The sequence below is a fragment of the Dama dama genome, chromosome 27 (assembly GCF_033118175.1).
Source record: "Dama dama isolate Ldn47 chromosome 27, ASM3311817v1, whole genome shotgun sequence".
NCBI classification, from domain to species: Eukaryota; Metazoa; Chordata; class Mammalia; order Artiodactyla; family Cervidae; genus Dama; species Dama dama.
In genome coordinates this window covers 41,059,932-41,079,830 of record NC_083707.1, presented here as the reverse complement: position 1 = coordinate 41,079,830, position 19,899 = coordinate 41,059,932, and the positions used below count along the sequence as shown (strand labels likewise).

Below are 19,899 nucleotides of genomic sequence, written 5' to 3'. Positions count from 1 at the left end.
CTTTGGTTGATAAAGGAGAATTACCAGAAGACACTGTGCTGCCACTTGCCTGGGATTTTGATTTTTTTTTTTTTTTTTTTGCTCTGGCTTTTGTTTTTTGTGTCTTTTTAAGAGACAGCACAGCCAAGAAAGCAAAATTTGATGCTACCCTGTGCTGAGTCTGATGAACTGAATTGTATATTACCTTTTACATTTTTACATCCAGAAAGTCATTAATGAGTGAGGGGAAACATGGTCTTATAGGATCTGGTCTTTTGGCAATGCAAGAATCATCTCACCAGCATGTGGGAAAACACTGTCGGGGAAAGCATCCTTATTGGGTTCATTCAGTGACGAAGCCCAAGCCTCTAGAACGATGCTTCGCACATAGCAGGTGTTCAATAAATATTTGCTGAATGTTGACAGATTCAAAGAATGAATGAGATAATTAAACAACTGTGTGACTGCTCTGTGTCAGAAATATTACCCACTAGATACACACTGAAATTTAAGGAGGAAACATGTCTTTTCAAGCCCAAAGTCGTCTGGTCTTTGTCACTCACTAAGCCCCGTAACAGCTCTGAGGTGTGAATACACTGGGACGTCTTCCCCAATAAGAGGAAAATGTGCCTGATGAATGTGCCCCAAGAGGAAACTGCAGTTCCTCTGACTGTCAATCTATCATCTTTCCCAAAACAAACATGTGCAGGCAATTTTTTCTGTTTTCTGGGTCACCGAGCTAAGAGTCTACCTTGCTCCTACATCCTGCATGGGCCTCTCTCTGCCTTTCACATGCGCAGCCACGGAAATGACTTAATCCTCACTCACAGCACCTGCATGAAGATCGGTAACCCTGCCATTCCCAATTTGCATTACGTAAAACCAAGTTGTGGGGGCCATGTGAGGTTGCCCAGGATGTACACCACACAACCAGGATGAGCACTGAGGTTTTCCCAGCACTAAGGCTCCATTTATCTCATTACAGCCTTTTTAGAGGTTATTTATACCATGGGGGTATAAGAGCATTTCTTCTTTGGCTTCCCTGATAGCTTACTTGGTAAAGAATCCACCTGCGATGCAGAAGACCCCGGGTTGATTGCTGGGTCGGGAAGATCTGCTGGAGAAGGGATAGGCTACCCACTCCAACATTCTTGGGTTTCCCTTGTGGCTCAGCTGGTAAAGAATCCACCTGCAACGCAGGAGACCTGGGTTTGATCCCTGGGTTGGGAAGATCCCCTGCAGAAGGGAAAGGCTACCCACTCCAGTATTTTGGCCTAGAGAATTCCATGGACTGTATAGTCCATGGGGTCGCAAAGAGTTGGACACAACTGAGCAACTTTCACTATTCACTATGGTGGTAAGCTGCCTTTAAGTATTCAATATTATGGATGAGATTATTTTCTATTTAAAACTATGTATTTATTTGTTTTTGGCTGCGTGGGGTCTTTGTTGTTGCACACAGACTTTCTCTAGTTGCAGCGAGTGGGACTGACTCTCTAGTTCAGATTTCCCACTGCAGGGGCTTCTCTTGTGGCAGAGCACAGACTCCAGGGCATGGGCTCAGTAGTTGTGGCACATAGGTTTAGCTATTCTATGGCATGTGGGATCTTCCTGGACTAGGGATCGAAGCTATGTCCCCTGCATTGCAAGGTGCATTCTTAACCACTGGACCACCAAGGAAGCCCCATGGGTGAACGTATTCTTTAATTTTTTTTTATAAACAGGATCACATTTCTAACACATAAGATATGCAGCATGTTAAATATTCACTTCATAAAACTGGAGCACTAAGATCCAAATACGAATACTTTAACAATATAAGAAAACATTAACCATTGTCAACTTGTGTGGATGTTTCTGCACCATGAAACACTCAATCAATACCTTTTCATCTACATGTGTAATTACACGATGCACTGCAATACATAAAGTGATCGGATATGATATCACTTATATGCAGAATCCAAAAAAACATGGTACAAGTGAACCTATTTACAGAACAGAAAGACAGTCACAGATGTGGAAAACAAACTTATGGTTACCAAGGAGGAGGAGGGGGAGGGATAAATTTGGATATTGGGATTGACATACACACATTACTATATATAAAATGGATAACTAATAAGAAGGCGTGCTGCGATCCATGGGGTCGCAAAGAGTTGGACACGACTGAGCGACTGAACTGATTAAACTGACTGATAGGGACTTCCGTGGCGGCCCAGTGGTTGGGACTGTACCTTCCAGTGAAGAAGGTGTGGGTTTCATCACTGGTTGGGGAGTTAAGATCCCACATGCTGAAGTCTTAATATGAATCCCTAAGTTTTCTATTAATCAACAGAAGTGGAATAAATTCAGGAAGAACATTTAAAACGCCTCCACTTCAGTCTTCCAAAGGCAGAAGGCCCTTCAAAGGTCAAAAATTTGCAAAGTCACTCCACCTGTGTTGCTTCAATTCTCCACCAATTGCTCCAGAGCACAGCCAGTCTTTGAGTATGTTATCATCTTTGTAATGGCCTCAGCTAGAAACCCATCCTTTCTGTGTTTAAAGTCTGGACAGCTTGGTCTGAGATGGTCTTACAGGACATCACAAAGAAGAAAAGGATGAATGGTAACAAGAAGCTATTCCTCGCCCTCCTTTACGGAGAGAGGGAGGTCGTCATCCTGTAACAAAAATAGAACCAGCGGCGGCTGCTAAAGATCCGGCATTACTGAGGCTTTTTTGTAAAAGTTGGTGTTTCCAAGTCAGGCTCCAGTCTAAAGGACCACAAAAATGAAACCAAGTTCCTACTGTGGAGAATGACAAAATGTTCACCAAATTTGAAGATAAACAAAGAAAACCCAGATGCACTCTTGCGGAGAAAATGCCCAAGACTGAATTTGAGTATCCTCTCAGCCTCCCTGGACCCAGGCTCCAGAGGGACTGAAACGGAGCAGGACCCTATGTCCTTGCCCTGCCCCCCACCGTGTCCTCTGCCTGCCTTTTGTCTGGGGAAAACTTCAGGCAAAGGATAAGTTTATTCAGAGAGGTGAGAGATGCTGAAGCAAAGGAAAACAGTCAGAAGAGACTAAATAATAATAATGTAGTCATTAAGCATAGTCAAGGGCCTTTAGTCCTTTCTTAGGGGCTATAGATAATATTCTGAGCCATATTCTGTGAGCTGTCTTATAGATACCAAAACACCAGGTGGAGAAGTTAATTACATGATGACCAGACTGTACCCAGGACTTGAGCTGCCATAATTCTGACAACTGACTGCAAAGAAATGGGACCAAATGGACCATGGAACTGAGATTCAGTTCAGTTCAGTTGAGTTCAGTCGCTCAGTCGTGTCCGACTCTGTGACTGCATGAATCACAGCACGCCAGGCCTCCCTGTCCATCACCAACTCCCGGAGTTTACTCAAACCCATGTCCATCGAGTTGGTGATGCCATCCAACCATCTCATTCTCTGTCGTCCCCTTCTCCTCCTGCCCCCAATCACTCCCAGCATCAGGGTCTTTTCCAATGAGTCAACTCTTCCCATCAGGTGGCCAAAGTACTGGAGTTTCAGCTTCAGCATCAGTCCTTCCAATGAACACCCAGGACTGATCTCCTTTAGGATGAACTGGTTGGATCTCCTTGCAGTCCAAGGGACTCTTAAGAGTCTTCTCCAACACCATAGTTCAAAAGCATCAATTTTTCGCCTCTCAGCTTTCTTCACAGTCCAACTCTCACATCCATACATGACTACTGGAAAAATCACAGCCTTGACCAGATTGGTCCTTTGTTGGCAAAGTAATGTCTCTGCTTTTTAATATGCTAGGAACTGAGATTAACTGTATCTAAAACAACCATGGTGATGCTGGTCAGACTGCTGATAACCGATTCGAAGATGACCGTTAGAGAGGACTGTGCCATTTCTGCATGTAACCCCTTCCCCCACTCCATCTATAAAAGTTCTCACCCCCTGCTTGTGGGGGCGGGGAGTCAGTCTTTGGACAGATGTCCACCACCCTCCCCCTCCCAGCTGGTGGCATCTGAAATAAAGCAAACTTTCCTTTTCACCAACCTGGCCTGTTTACTGACTTTTGAGGGCCAAGCACCTAACTCCATACACACATACTCTTTCAATATAAGCAGGTGAGAACAAAAGTCTTCAGGGTGAGAAGCCTCTTGGGAAAGGTCAGCTCCTCAGAGGGAGGCTGCTATGTCCCCCATCCAGCTCCTTATCACTGACAAGAATGAAACCAGATTAGACTGGAAAAACAACTAAAGAACCACTGACTCAAACACAAGTAATATTCAGAAGCACTTACTTACATGAGAAAAAGAGAGACAGAAGAGGAGACAGTCAGCTGCGGGGAAGTCACCAAGAACTAGGGCAGATTTGACGACCAGTTAAACTAGTGCTCAAGAGCTCAAGGTTCCTCTCTTTGAAGTAATAAGGAGTTAAACGTGGGAAGGACATGGGAAGAACGTGGTGGGCATCATAATTGTAAAAGCTTCACCAAACAACATTAAACCCTACTGCATTTTCACAAGCTACCTTCCCAAGATTACTTAATAAATGTAAATACCACTATATTTAGATACACGAATGAAGACCTCAGTTCAGTTCAGTTCAGTTCAGTTCAGTCGCTCAGTTGTGTCCTACTCTTTGCAACCCCATGAATCACAGCACGCCAGGCCTCCCTGTCCATCACCAACTCCCAGAGTTTACCCAAACTCATGTCCATTGAGTCGGTGATGCCATCCAACCATCTCATACTCTGTCGTCCCCTTCTCCTCCTGCCCCCAATCCCTCCCAGCATCAGAGTCTTTTCCAATGAGTCAACTCTTTCCATCAGGTGGCCAAAGTATTGGAGTTTCAGCTTCAGCATCAATCCTTCCAATGAACACCCAGGACTGATCTCCTTTAGGATGGATTGGTTGGATCTCCTTGCAGTCCAAGGGACTCTCAAGAGTCTTCTCCAACACCACAGTTCAAAGCATCAATTCTTTGGTGCTCAGCTTTCTTCACAGTCCAACTCTCACATCCATATATGACCACTGGAAAAACCATAGCCTTGACTAGATGGACCTTTGTTGGCAAAATAATGTCCCTGCTTTTTAATATGCTATCTAGGTTGGTCACAACTTTCCTTCCAAGGAGTAAGCGTCTTTTAATTTCATGGCTGCAATCACCATCTGCAGTGATTTTGGAGCCCAAAAAATAAAGTCTGACACTGTTTCCACTGTTTCCCCATCTATTTCCCATGAAGTGATGGGACCAGATGCCATGATCTTAGTTTTCTGAATGTTGAGCTTTCAGCCAATTTTTTTACTCTCCTCTTTCACTTTCATCAAGAGGCTTTTTAGTTCCTCTTCACTTTCTGCCATAAGGGTGGTGTCATCTGCATATCTGAGGTTATTGACATTTCTCCTGGCAATCTAGACCTCGATAGCCACTTAAAAAGTATAAAAATTGTGCTTTATCCGAAATCCAAGTCAGAGTAACATCTCTTCCAGCTTGAATCTTGAACGGGGTACACTCATCACCCCATTTGTTAAGTGAATCTGCAAATCTAAAACTTTAAAGGGATAGGCAATGCACAGCCTAAAACTGGTGTCTATTAAAATGATCAACCTCCAATTTGATCAGAGTCTGTAAGTCATAATCTTCCTGCTCTTCCTTAAAAAGAAGAAGTAGAATCTTGCTGGTCAAATGTTCCTCACTCATCAGAAAACTTACTAAGCATTTCTACAGTGGAAAAAGGATATACATGTACGCAAGACCTTTTTAATCCGAATGCTTTGAAGACCACAAGCATCCTCCTGGATTCCCCAGGTGCAAGGTGAGACACCTCTCCAAGTCTCCTTTTTGAGACGGAGGCTTTGTATCTGGATTCCCCAGCTAGAGTTCTAACTACCAGACACATTCGCCAGAAGAGACATCAATCTATTTCCCATAATTTCTGCTTTCTGGGAAAGGATCCCATTGGGTAATGCTCATTAATCTAGCTCAGATGAATCCAAAGAAAAAGGAAGTAAACTTTAATTAGACTTTAAAGGTAGAGATACAAGGGTCAACTCTCTACCATTGGTTCTCTTGAACCATCCTCACAAGATAACCAGGCTTCACCACCAAACTCAAAACGCAACATTCTCACTCATTCGACCAACACCCAGGGGACACTGACTGTGATATTAAGACTCTTCTGCACCTTTGCTTTTAAAAAGAGAACTTAAAACTAAAAGCAAACCTGATGGCATCCATGGGTCAGAGGTTGGTTTGGTCAAGGTGTTCACTTGCTCCCAGTTGAAGTCATCGTCTACAGCCTGACTGTATCCACATGTGCTGTAAGGCTCATCAAAGAGGCAACCACCTAAAATGTAAAAGAAGGGAGAGTGATATTAATAACAACCAGACCTCCGGGATAAGCGACAATGACTGCAGGGAACGGTAAACCCATGGTTGATGCTCAACTCAATTTGACCCTGACCCCACTGCATCCTAAGTAAGTGTTATCTGAGTACTAGTCATGCCTTGTCAATAATTCTAAATTATACTGTTTCCCTGAAAGACTCTGACATCTTTATAACAGCCACTCAGTTGTGTCTGACTGTTTGTAACCGTTTGGACTGAAGCCCACCAGGCTCCTCTAGCCATGGGATTCTCCAGGCCAAAATACTGGACTGAGCTGCCATGCCCTCCTCCAGGGGATCTTCCAGACCCAGGGACTGAACCCATGTCTCCTGTGTCTCCTGCACTGCAGGTGGATTCTTTACCCACGAAGCATTGGGGCAGCCCAGTTGAAAGTAAAAATGAAGCAAATTTATAATTCATATTTTCCAGATTCATAGGAAGTTGGCATAATTGACCTTGTGTTCAAAACTTTAATAGAACCATCCTAGGTGTTCAACATATCTTCAAAACAAAAAAAATTATAATTTGTCCAAAAAATGAAAAGAGAAATACTTCCATCATAACACTGGCATGCTGGTCAGGGACAAAACAGTACAGATTGTAGACCTTGCTTGAAAAATATTTTTCTAAGGATTATTCTAAATCTAACACAAAAACAAAACACTTTGGAGATTTGAGGTCTCAAAATTAAAAGAGATTATAAATTTGCTTACAGTCCACACAATTTTTAAAGGCAAGGATAAATTCAAAATTAAACATGGGGTAAACATCTGCTGGATGTTGAAGCTAAAAATGAAGCTACTTAAATAAAGAAACAAAGAATAAAAGAAAATGCAGTATATGCAAAGCAAGTCCGCTGTTTCAGCATCTGGGGACACATTGATGATTCAAAAAGTTCCACCCACATCCTCTCAAATGTCTCCTGTTACCCTGAATTATTATAGCGTCAAGTCTTTCCCCCAATGTTTCACATTGCCAAAGTGAAGGATTATATCAATCATCTTAATTATCATGAAAATTCTACTGCCCATTATCATAGAATGTTATTAATTATATCAATTTAAAAGATTAATTATAACCACTTGCCAATGACGAGAATTGAGGGTCTGGTCAAGAAAACACAAGTGTAAGAATATAATTTCACTGTGGCCATACCATATGCCCTGGCAGCAAGAAGATAAATAAAATAATAATAATAAAATAGTTGTACAAACTCACACATAGCGTCCCCTAGTCCAATTTCCATCCACTTGCTTACATCAATTCTACAATCTTCTAGACAGGCAGCTTCCGAACAGGTACATGTGTGTTCAGTCCTGTCTGACTCTTTGCGACCCTACAGACTGTAGCCCATAAGGCTCCTCTGTCCATGGGATTCTCCAGGCAAGAATACTGGAGTGGGTTGCCACTTCCATCTCCAGGGGATCTTCCCAACCCACGGATAGAACCCACACCTCCGGCATCCCTTGTATTGGCAGGCAGAGTCTGGGAAGCCCTCTGAACAGGTGGGCACCCAGAATTTAGAAAACATCCCTCTGATTGTAAACGATTTCTTTTAAAAGGCCCAAATGCAGCTTCCTGAAATGTATACCTATCTATCTTAGCTCTTCCCTGAGAAGAAACAGTGAAAAATCCCCGTTCTTACACAAGAAAGCTATTTAAAAAGAGCTGTCAAGTTCTATGTTTTTGCTTCTCTAGGCAAAACATGCTTTACTCCCCTCCCTCCCTCCCGCTAGAAGGCTCTCAGACCTTCGCCATGAAGGCAGGTGTTCCAACCACTGTCGAGTTTATCAGCACTCGTCTAAACCAGGGACTCCCAGTACGGCAGCCCCAATTCGACTGACTACTTCCCTTGACCTGTTGCTCTGTCAACAGCCTGAGCTGAGGGATGGCCCATCCCAGGATTCCTGGAGCCTGGAATCCCACACGTCTTCGTCATACCACTGCCATCGAGCCACTTCTCCTCTTTGCAATAAGGGAAGTGACTTTCTACATTTTCCCTTTCTAAACACCATCTCTGTTGTCAGTACAACTCTCTAGCCTGGTGAGAGCTTCTGCGATCCTGATTTTGTCATTCAGGTGTTAAGTTATCCTAGCTAGATCTAGGTTATCTGCAAGTTTGATGAAGCACGTTTGCTGTCAGCCTCCAAATCACTGATAAAAGATGTTCAAGGAACCTTGGGCCATTTTAAGAAGTGTCCCTCTGCTTTCGCTCTTTGTGTTAAGTCACTAGCTCCAGTGGCCCTGGACACCATCTTCTGTAACACTTTTAACAGAACTGGTCAATTAAACATTCTGTTGGGAACAGAAAACTCATTATAAAGACACAGCATTAACTCAATACTTCACCTTGACAACAACTGGTAATTTATATTTCCCTCTTATTCAGCTTTAACAAGTTCAGAAACAGAGTGGCTTTGTTTCAAGCATGTAATACTAACAACTTTCCAATTTCAGGTAAGAAATTTTAGAAGACTATGCAAACATTTATGAGAAATATTTTCTCTTGGTTGCAAGCCCTAATTTTGATATAGAAAATAGCCTCACTGCTGCAGGAATAAGCCCAAATAGCAGTAGCACTTGTAATATTCAAAAGAAAGAAGCATGAATTTTGACAGAAAAGGGACCCCTGATGGAAGCACAGATAGTTCTTTGATGAAAGTCCTGCCATGCAATCTTAAGCAGTGAGAAATAGCTTGGGGCATCAACAAAACAACTGAAGGCTGGTTAAAGATCTGGTTTAGGAACCAATTCTTGGCACTGTAGATATAAGCAAATACAATGGTGAGAGTTGGTATGGCTGAAGCAAACCCCAACGACTCATACAATGCTGGTACAAGGATATAATTTCCCCATTATATAAAGCTGCTTTTACCACTTGAAGGAAAACAAAGAATCCACACAGGATTATGGAACCACCAGAAAATGGCACAGACTGGATTTCCTGTTGCCGCAACCTATGTCTCCCTGCACACCTAGGGACCCATCACTGGTCTTCATCCAACAGACTCAGAACCCTAAAACAGCAAAGGTGGTCCACTGAGATGAAATATGGCAAGAGTCAGGTCAACAGCAATGGCATATAACCAAGGCAAGAAAGCACAGAGCGAAGCTTTTCAATTTCAAGGCAACTCTGGGTAGATATGAAGTGAACAGGTTCCAGGGTCAGACACCTGTCACTTCCTTATTCTTGTCCCACTGACTTTGTGTTTGTAGACAAATCATTTAGCCTCTCTGAACCCCAATGTCTTTACCAACAACATGAATATAACAGGTACCTCATTCGGTGTTTCTAAGTCAGTTCGGCAGCAAGTGTGGTTGGTCTAACAGAGTTGGCCAAGTCCACCAGTGTCAGCCATTACTACTACTACTAGTTATTATTACTATATTACTAATTAGTAAAAGCTATTACTAATAATCTTACTAATATTTAAGCTAAGGTCTTAAATCAACTCTGAATATTCACTGACGCTAAAGCTGAAGCTCCAATACTTTGGCCACCTGATGCAAAGAGTCAACTCACTGGAAAAGGCCCTGATGCTAGGAAAGATTGAAGGCAGGAGGAGAAGAGGGTGACAGAGGATGAGATGGTTGGATGGCATCAGCGACTCAATGAACATGAGTTTGAGCAAACTCTGGGAGATAAAGAGGGACAGGGAAGCCTGGAGTGCTGCAGTCCATGGGGTCGCAGAGAGTCAGACACAACTGAGTGACTGAACAACAAATCTTCCTTACCATCTGTACCTTCTACAAGGACTCTCAGGAGTTCACTGCACTGCAAGTGGCTGGAATAAATAATTGAGATTGTTAAGATGTACTCTGTAGGGAAATGAGTGTGGGCTCCTCCATGGCACCACAAGAGCAAAGAACAGAGCTGGCTGGGCTTGTCAAGTGAGTGCCTTGGGGCCAGTGAAGAATGTGACAAGGAAGCAAAGTCCCATAACCATCATGAGAGGAAGACTTTCCAAAAATAAGACACCTGCAGTTTCAGGATAACACAGACAGCTTACCATCATGTAGAGGAATACCACTGGCAACAAATTGCCAAGTTTCCTCCAGAACTCTGGGCATTGGACCAACACCCAACAGCCCATGGCTGGACCATATTCATCCATCAGTCAAGGTAAATTATTTCTCTTTTGAGGAGGGGAATCAGGACTAAACCCAAGGTCAAACATGTGATGGAGGAAAGGTGATGCAAGCCAGATAGGTGGAGATCTGCTTCTCTCTTGTTCTTGCTCTTACATCAATACACACACATACACACACACATGCCTCCATCATACCTTGAGAGAGGCTTTTCCTTATCAAATCTGCATACAACACACAACCTGTGCAGGAATAAGGTGTTATTATGTGAAAGGAAGTGTCAGTGGGTGCCAATATCCGGGTAACAGACAACAAGGATGATGACTGTGTGGCTTGTTTCACAACAGGCAGTGCAACACGATAACATGCCAATTAAATTAATAAAATTAAAGAAAAGTGAAAATTGAAAAGCAAGAAAAGTAGAGGAAAAAAAAGTAAGAATAAGATGATATCAGGATTATGGAGAGGACTCCACCACTTTCACCAAATAATTTTTTTAAAAGTCATTAGGCTCATTCACTGGCCACATACTTCACTCTGAGCTTTGGTGTAGCCAGTGCCAAGAGGAAATAATGACTGATTACACAATCCACAGTATCTATGAGATGATAATATACATACTAAAGCTAGTAACAGGGGTTTCCATTTACTCATGGAGAAGGGCATGGCAATCCACTCCAGTATCCTTGCCTGGAGATATCCATGGATAGTGGAGCCTGGTGGGCTACAGTCTGTGGGGTAGCAAAGAGTCAGACACAACTGAGCGACTAACACTTTTACTTTCTCACTTTCACAATTTCTAAGGACTTGTTCAATGCTCACACCAACCCAGTAACACAGGTACCATGATCCCCATTTTACAGTTACAGAAGATGAGGCACAAAAGGGTTGAAAGCTTGCACACAAGGTTCCAAAGGTGGAAGACAGTGATGCAGAGACTTGAACCCAGGCATCCTGTCTTGAAAACCCACATTCTTAACACTGTGTGACAGTATCTCCCAAACTAAAAACTGGAAAGAAAAACAACTCCTAATCCTAAATCCAGAGGGACCTCTCTTCCCAGGGCACTAGGACAAAGCAGTCAACATGCATTAATGAACACAGTTCTCAGGGGCAACCACCGCAGTGGAGCAACGGATTTTAGGGTCCATTCGGTAACATGTCAGGACAGCACGTCATCCAACTTCAATTAGATAAACTTGATTAAGTGGGAGCTCAGAGCATTCTTGGATAAAACTGTAACCTCCCTCAAAATGGTCTTTATGAATAGCGCTTCTCTCAAAAAAGTCTTAGTGGGCTGCCATGAATTTATATATTTACCCCTCAACTAAAACCTGAAGCCAGTCTGTGCTATTACTGAAGCATAGCATGATAGGTTCTAGAAATCAGATGGAACCATGGGTTTTTTTGTTGTTGTTTTATAAAAACTTCAGAGTTTAAAAGAAACAGGTGTCCAGAAGCCTAGGAATTCATCCCAAAAGTTATTTTATTTTTATTATTTTGGCCATGCTGCCCCAGCTTGTGGGATCTTTTTGTTCCCCAACCAGGGCTTGAACCCATGTCTTTGGCAGTGAAAACGCAGAGTCCTAACCAATGGACCACCCGGGAATCCCCTCAAAAAGCATTTTGATCATTATAACTCTTAGTCATCTTGATATTCCTTAGAGCTAGTACACGATAAAGTGAAAGTAGTGAAAGTGATATTCACTCAGTTGTGTCCAACTCTTTGCGACCCCAAGGACTGTAGTCTGCCAGGCTCCTCTGTCCATGGGATCTTCCAGGCAAGAATACTACAGTGGGTTGCCCTTTCCTTCTCCAGGGGATCTTCCCAAGCCAGGGATTGAACCTGGGTCTCCAGTGTTGCAGGCAGATTCTTTACTGTCTGAGTCACCAGAGGGCTGGTCTGCACATGGTAGGCACCCAATAAATGCTTTTTCAGAAACACACATGATGAATTTCCCAAAGCTCTGTGCAGAATCTGGCCACGATAATTTTGCCTAAATTTTTTTCTAACTGTAATATCCACTTAAACAATGAAAACAATCTCAATTGTTTTCAAAAACACCCAGCCCTGTTCTGATGTATTCCAAGATGAATCAGCTCCAAATGTGACAAAATCACTGAACATGTTCATTTTTTTTATTATGGCTGAAAACTATAAGCCAGCTAAATGTTAATGAAGTCTCCTCAAATTATGGTTTTTGCTTTTAGAAAAGTTAAAGTCTTTTTTTTTTTTTCTTTCTGGCAATAATTAAGATAGTAAAGCTAGTTGTCTATAAAGGTCACTCATGATTTATGAAAATAAAATATTATCATTTGCATATTGAAGGGAATTTATCTTTCTTCTTTCTTAGGAATTTGCTGTTGTTGTTTAGTTATTTAGTCATGACAGACTCCTTGGGACCCTGTGGACTACAGCCCACCAGGCTCCTCTGTCCATGGGATTTCCCAGGCAAGAATACTGGAAATTTCTTTTCCAGTATTTCCAAATACTGCCATTTCTTTCCCAACTCAGGGATCAAACCCACGTCTCCTGGCAGGCAGATTCTTCACCACTGAGCCATCAGGGAAGCAACTTCTTTCGAACAGCAGAGAATTATTCAGTCAGACCAAGAGTAGCATGCCATCATTAAGACAGGTTATAAAGGAGTGGATGGTCCACTTTTTCCCCAAAGGAAACTTAAAAATTCTTTCACAAGATCGCTCTGTATCTTACTAAAGCTCCAGAACCAGAGAGAAGACAAAGGAAACCAAACTGTCAGGGATCAGAACTCACCCTCTGAAGCAGTATCTAAATATTCTTTGATTGTGACCCATAGTCATGACCCCGTAACCCATCACATGTATATGCGCACTTCATAAACCACATTTATCTCTACTGAGATACACTGGCCTTTTTCATTTCTGTTCTATCTAATTTTGTAAAGGGTGGTGTCTGGGTTTAGAAAACTGATTCTAGGATCCTTCCAAAGGTGCTCCTATAGCCTTTAAGGTGTGAGGGTAAAAACCATTACCTGGACCCTTCATTTAGTTTGAAGTTACTACTCAACACTATGATGTGAGTGCCCTGTGATCTGCAAAGACCTCAATTTCCTGAACACTCATCACATGCTAGCCAGATTCTGCTTCAGAAAACAGACAGTCATTATTTCATTTAATCCTCACAACCAGCCTAAGACTATACTCTCAATGCGTGTGTGGATGCTAAATCACTTCAGTAGCATCCAACTCTTTGAGACTGCCTGAACTGTAGCCTGCCAGGCTCCTCTGTCCATGGGATTCTCCAGGCAAGAATACTGGAGTATTTCCTCCACCAGGGCATCTTCCTGATTCAGGGATCAAACTCGTGTCTCTTACATCTCCTGCATTGGCAGGTGGGTTTTTCACCACTAGCACCATCTGGGAAGCCCATAGTTTCAATATGTCTGATCAGAGAACTCATCACATAACAAACACCACGCAAAGGTCTGTCTCACAAAGCCTAAAGGCAAGCATCAATATCCTTTTTGCCAGGTATTACCTCTCAGCCCTAAATTCACTTTTCATTGCTTGCTCTGCGAAAATGTATGCAGACCCTCTGACTACACACCCTGTTCCACTTGGTAAGACTTTAAGTTTGGCCAGCAGAAGGTCCTGGAGAGGCAGGGAAGGGGGAAAGATGGGGCTTTCAGACCTCCCAGAAGGCTTCCAGCACACACAGCTTCAGGAGCCCCAGATCCACAACGTCGGGGCTACCTGGCTCCTCTGGTAGCGCAGCTGGTAATGAATCTGCCTGCAAGGCAGGAGATCCAGGTTCAGTCTCTGGGTCTGGAAGATCCCCTGGAGAAGGGAATAGCAACCCACTCCAGTATTTTTGCCTGGGAAATCCCATGGACAGAGGAGCCTAGTGGGCCACAGTCCAGGGGATTGCAAAGAGTCGGACAGGACCGACTGCAAACAGCGGCTAACACTTCATCCTCACGCTTAACCCGCCTCCATAAAGTAAGCAAATAACAACCTGAAATATTTATGTAATGACTGTTACATGAATTGCATTGTAAATAAGCTCCTGAAAGTACCGCTAATGGAGGACAACCAAATGTTAATTTCACCCTCCTCCTAAGATACACATACATTTTCAGGTTTTGACTTTAACAGGTTAAACTGACTTATATACTCAGGCAATCATTCTCCTTGTTATAATTACAGTCCTTTTAAAGTCATTTTGTAAAAAGACTGTAATACTCCTCAAGGAGATTTCTGGAACATTTTTCTCATTTGTTCTAAATACAGAATGACCCCATTTAAGGCAGCCTTTATCAAATGCATAAAGTATTAAATGGGACTCTCTACAGAGAGGGCAAATCAAAACCTGGTACTAAGTGAATTAATGTTATATGTTCTATTTTCCTAAAATACATGTAATCTCAGGTGGTCCTTTCCATTTATTTCAAATTTAGAGCTGTGAGATAAATGGCTGTAAACTACATTTTCAAAGGATAAACAGTAGTGAGCTATAATATGCATAATTGTTTTAAGAGTGGGGAAAAAAAACCCTGCACCAATATAGCTAAGCCACTGCTTTCCTCTTCTAAATCAATCCCAGTGACTTCTGCATTTAATTGCCTGCCAACAATGGAAGTATATAATGCCTCTTAAACTCTGAATGCCCCACTGATGGTTAGTGAATCGGACAGTAAGCATTATAGAATGCACTTCTACATAATTTAATCTAGCAAGCGGCTTTTACACATTGCACAGTCATTTAAATGGCTGATGCCACACTCTATCATAAGAAGTGCTATCTGCCAATGGATGTATTTTATATAGTTCAAAGGAAATGAGTTGTTTTGTTCTTAAAGTTTCTATAGCTTTCCACATTGCATTCTTCATCTCATATCAATCTATTGGTTCCTTATTTTTTAAAAAAGAACTGATTGTAAAAAAAAAAAAAAAAAAAAAACATGTATTTTTCCTATTCATCTCAAAATCTGTTTTTTTAAACTGCGTTAATAGTGTTATTTCCATTCCAAAATATTGTACAGATGCAGCCAAATCATTAGTGACCTGACTGTCTCGGTTTTCCACGTACAGATAAGTAGCTCAGAGAGGATTTAATTAAATCACTCGTACGAATTCTCTTCAAATTCAAATCTCCCTGAATATCACACTGGTACTTCTATCTTCCACACCGATATTGAAAAATACAGTGTGAAAAGCAGCTGTCTGCCTCTACCAATGCAACAGGAATAGGAAAAGAAAACTAAATGATGAAGTATCTGCAAGAACTGGCCAGGGCAGACTGAAAAATCCAGATCAGTAATTGTCACCTCATCTCTGGAACCACCTGTGTCCTGAGTCCCAGGTGGGGACTGAAGTTCTCATAGTGGTTCGCTCTACTTAGAAATACCAGGCCCCACGCAAATTCGTGAAGCGTTCCATATTTTTAAAAAGAAAAAAAAAAAAAAGAAATACCAGGCCCCACCTCCAACCCACGGAATCAGAAACTCTGGGGTGAGGCCAGAATCAGCACTCCAGGCTTTAGCAAGCCAGTTGTTCAGTTGCCAAGTTGTGTCTGACTCTTAGTAACCCCATGAACTGCAGCAAGCCAGGCTCCCTTGTCCTCCACTATCTCCTGGAATTTGCTCAAATGCATGTCTATTGAGTCAGTGATGCTATCTAACCATCTCATCCTCTGCCTGCCCCCTAGATAATTCTGATGCACACTTAGGTTTGATAACCATTATTCTAATCTGACCTATTTAACCAGAATCTTCAGGAATCTGTGTTCTTAGGAAAAAAGGTCTCAGAACAAACTAATCTTTGACCCATTTTAGAAAAGTGCTCTAGATCAGTAGTGTCAAACAGTTTTAGGAAGGTAAAGATAACTTCAGTTTTTTAAAAAGACACAACCTTTTATCCAGTCATAAAAAAGAATGAAATAATGCCATTCGCAGCGATATGGATGGCCCTAGCCATTGTCATAGCTAGCGAAGTAAGTCAGACAGAGAAAGTGATATATGTTATCACATATATGTGGAATCTAAAAAAGAAATACAAACGAACTTATTTACAAAACAGAAACAGACTCACAGACATAGAAAACAAACTTACTGTTACCAGAGGGGAAAAGAGGAGGGGCGGGATAGATTAGGAGTTTGGGATTAATGTGTACACACTATTATATAAAATATATAAACAACAAGGACCTACTAGATAGCACAGGGACCTACTGTATCGCATCTTCCCTATAGCACAGGGAACTCTACTCAGCATCTTGTATTAACCTATAATGGAAAAGAATCTGAAAAAGGAAAATATATAAATATATATGTTATATAACTTGATCACTTTGCTGCACACACAAAACACAACATTATAACTTAACTATGCTTCATTTTATAAAGCTAAATAGACATTCTGAATACTAAGATTTTAAAACATAAATAAAAAAAGGTACAACCATCTCATTTCATTTATAAATTATATCATGTAGTACTCCACATATTCAGATTATTAGACACACATATAATTGACCTTTTAAAGTACAAACTACAAAATAAATTTAATTGAAGTTCAATTATTTTCTCCCATACATCAACAGATTGTGTATTATATGCCTCCAAGGGTGTGGAGAAAGACTTTCAGAGATCACTGCTCAAAATAAGTCTTTTTAAGTCATAAATGTCTCTCAGGTGAATAAGGGCAACAGAATAACACTGCTTGATCAAAGTGCTGAATTCTATTTTCTAATTTCATGCTAAGAAACTCTCTATCTGTAATTTTTCTCCTAAGTGGAACTACTCAACAAGAAGAAATACCCTAGGTGGAAAACGATCCTGGGTGTTGGTCAGAGAGACCCAGGAAATTAATAAAGGACAGAATTTAATTTTATGCCCTGTAATGCTCCTGCCAGTTTACTATGATTTACAAATCCATCTCTTGATGATTTTATTAGCATAAAATCATTATCTGGGACAGCTGATAAAATAAACTCCAGAACTCACCCACATGCAATACAGCCAAGCTGTATTATCCAGCTTATAACAGCCAGCCAATGGTTTCTTTTCACTGATTAACCCAAACTCATCCAAATATATTTCCTTCCATGAACATTTTTTTCTACACATCCCATTTGTTGGGTAGAATCAAATCACGTATAAGGAAAAAGTCAACACAATTTCCTCTATCCTCTTGGTAAAACACTCATCCCAATTTCCTGTCATTAGGAGTACTTCTTCTACAACAAAAATTGGGAACTTGTAAGGCTCACTCAACTCATTTGGAAACTGAGGCCCGGATTCATGAAGTCCTGAATCTGTCAGCTACCTCTTCTACCTTTGGACATGTCACAGATTGTGTGTCTAGATTGTCTGTAAAAAGGAGATATGTGCATCATAGGTACAATTAGCATGCATGGTTTCAACCATAAAAATAGAGAGGGCAGACTCCAGACACAAGAGGGTGGGCCAAGCAGCCTCAAAAGCAGGTGCCTCAGTGGGTGAACATCAGTCACTTCCTTCATCCGGCACACCTCCTAAGTGCATGCATCTCACTGGGCTCGGCATCACCCTCATGTTTAAAGATGTGCAGCCTTTGAGACACAGGATGCTGGTCCTCCACCTAGAAGTTCCTGAAGGATGTCCAGGGGGCAATTCTGCCCCTGAGCACATCCCCGAGGATTTATTTATGCCTACAGAAGACATGACACTTTCATAATGTTTATTATCCATCGCCCCGGGAGAGGGTGGACTTGTTGGCAGATGAGAAAGTGCGCTCACTGTTAGGACAAGATGATGAACATCAAAGGGGACCACGGCCATGCGTGGGCACGGGATCTGAAACAGGAAATGAAAGTGCCAGGCAGTTTGGTGTGGATGTTGCCAACGCTGGCTGATGGACCACAAGCCAGAGGCTCAAGCCAAAACCCTGTGAGTCAACCACGAGTCCTCCCAACACCTTCCCTTCCAAACAATTTCCTGAAACTTTCTCCTATGCAACTCCCATCCCCTGCACACCACACCTGGAGTTTCAGCTCACATTCCCACTAAACTTGGCCCACTCTCTTGTGTCTGGACTTTGCCCTCTCCAGTTTATCCCCCACACAGCCAACAAGCTGGCCTTTCATAAAACACATGGCTAAAAGCGGCTGTTCAAACTCCCTGTTCAAATGACTCCAGGGCAGCTCACTGCCCAAGGGATAATGTGCAAATGTTATCACGTGACCAAGGAGGTTTTCCAGACTCGACCCCCATCTACCTATTTATCTTCATTTCCTGCCACCATTTCCCTTCCAGAGTTGTTGTTTGTTATTCAGTCACTCAGTCGTGTCTGGCTCTTCATGACCCCATGGACTGTAGCATGCCAGGCTTCCCTGTCTTTCACCATCTACTGGAGTTTGCTCAAACTCATGTCCAGTCAGTCAGTGATGCCATCCAACCATCTCATCCTCCTTCATCTCCTTCTCCTCCTACCCTCAATCTTTCCCAGCATCAGGGTCTTTTCCAGTGAGTCAGCTCTTATAATCCTGCAATTCCTGACTGTCTGCAGACCCACCTAAGCGATGCTGCTGCCCATGTGTCCCACGTTAGTCCCTGCATCCCCAGTCCAGAGTCTGATGCCAGACTCCATTCATGGCTGTTCAAATCCTAGCTCACAGCTCACCTCTCCTGGGGGCCTGTTTCAGAGATAAAATCAATCACTGCTTCCTGGGTACCACCACTGTGAGATACACAGGTCACAGGCCATACACAGGTGTGGCCTGTGTCTTCTCTGCTGTATTGTGAGCTTCTATGGGCCTGGGAATCCCTTGTCATCTCTGCATTCCCAGTCCTACAAAGATGCCTGCTACTCCTTATAGACCTGAGGGGTTCAATGGAATCTTATAAAGATTTTTGTAACAAAAGCAAGATGGAAAGCTGTTTATTTTTCTATCTTCATCAGAAACATTGAAAAAGAAATGCTTTAAAATATTTTCTATTGGAGTAGAGGTGCTTTGGGGCTTTCCCTGGTGGCTCAGTGGTAAAGAACCTGCCTGCCAATTCAGGAAATGGGGGTTCAAACCCTGGGTCAGGAGGCTCCCCGGGAAGGAAATGGCAACTCACTCCTGTGTTCTTGCCTGGAAAATCTCATGGACAGAGGAGTCTGGTGGGCTACAGTTCATGAGGTTGCAAAGAATCAGACATGACGGCAACTGAACACACATAGGTGCGTTACAATGCCGTGTTGGTTTCTGCGGTACAGCAATGTGGGTCATTTATACACAAACATAAATCATCTCTTTTTAAATCCTTCCCATTTAGGTCACCAAAGAGCTAAACCTGAGTAGAGCTGTCTGTGCTATGCAGTAGGCTCTCATTAGTTATCTATTTTATTCATAGTAGCAATAGTGTGTATATGTCAATCCCAAACTCCCAATCCATCCCACCTCACCCTCTCCCTTTGGTATCCATACATTTGTTCTCCA

General features: G+C 42.3%; 1 protein-coding gene across 4 annotated transcripts in view; it reads right to left on the bottom strand.

Moving 5' to 3' along the window:
- The window catches only part of PTPRM (protein tyrosine phosphatase receptor type M), a 649,948-nt gene that overhangs the window by 487,302 nt on the left and 142,747 nt on the right, over positions 1–19,899 (bottom strand). For all 4 annotated transcript variants that reach the window (XM_061131248.1, XM_061131250.1, XM_061131249.1 and 1 more), the window contains exon 2: positions 6,202–6,324. In XM_061131248.1, coding sequence (XP_060987231.1) covers positions 6,202–6,324 — 123 coding nt within the window. The remainder of the gene's footprint in view (positions 1–6,201; positions 6,325–19,899) is intronic.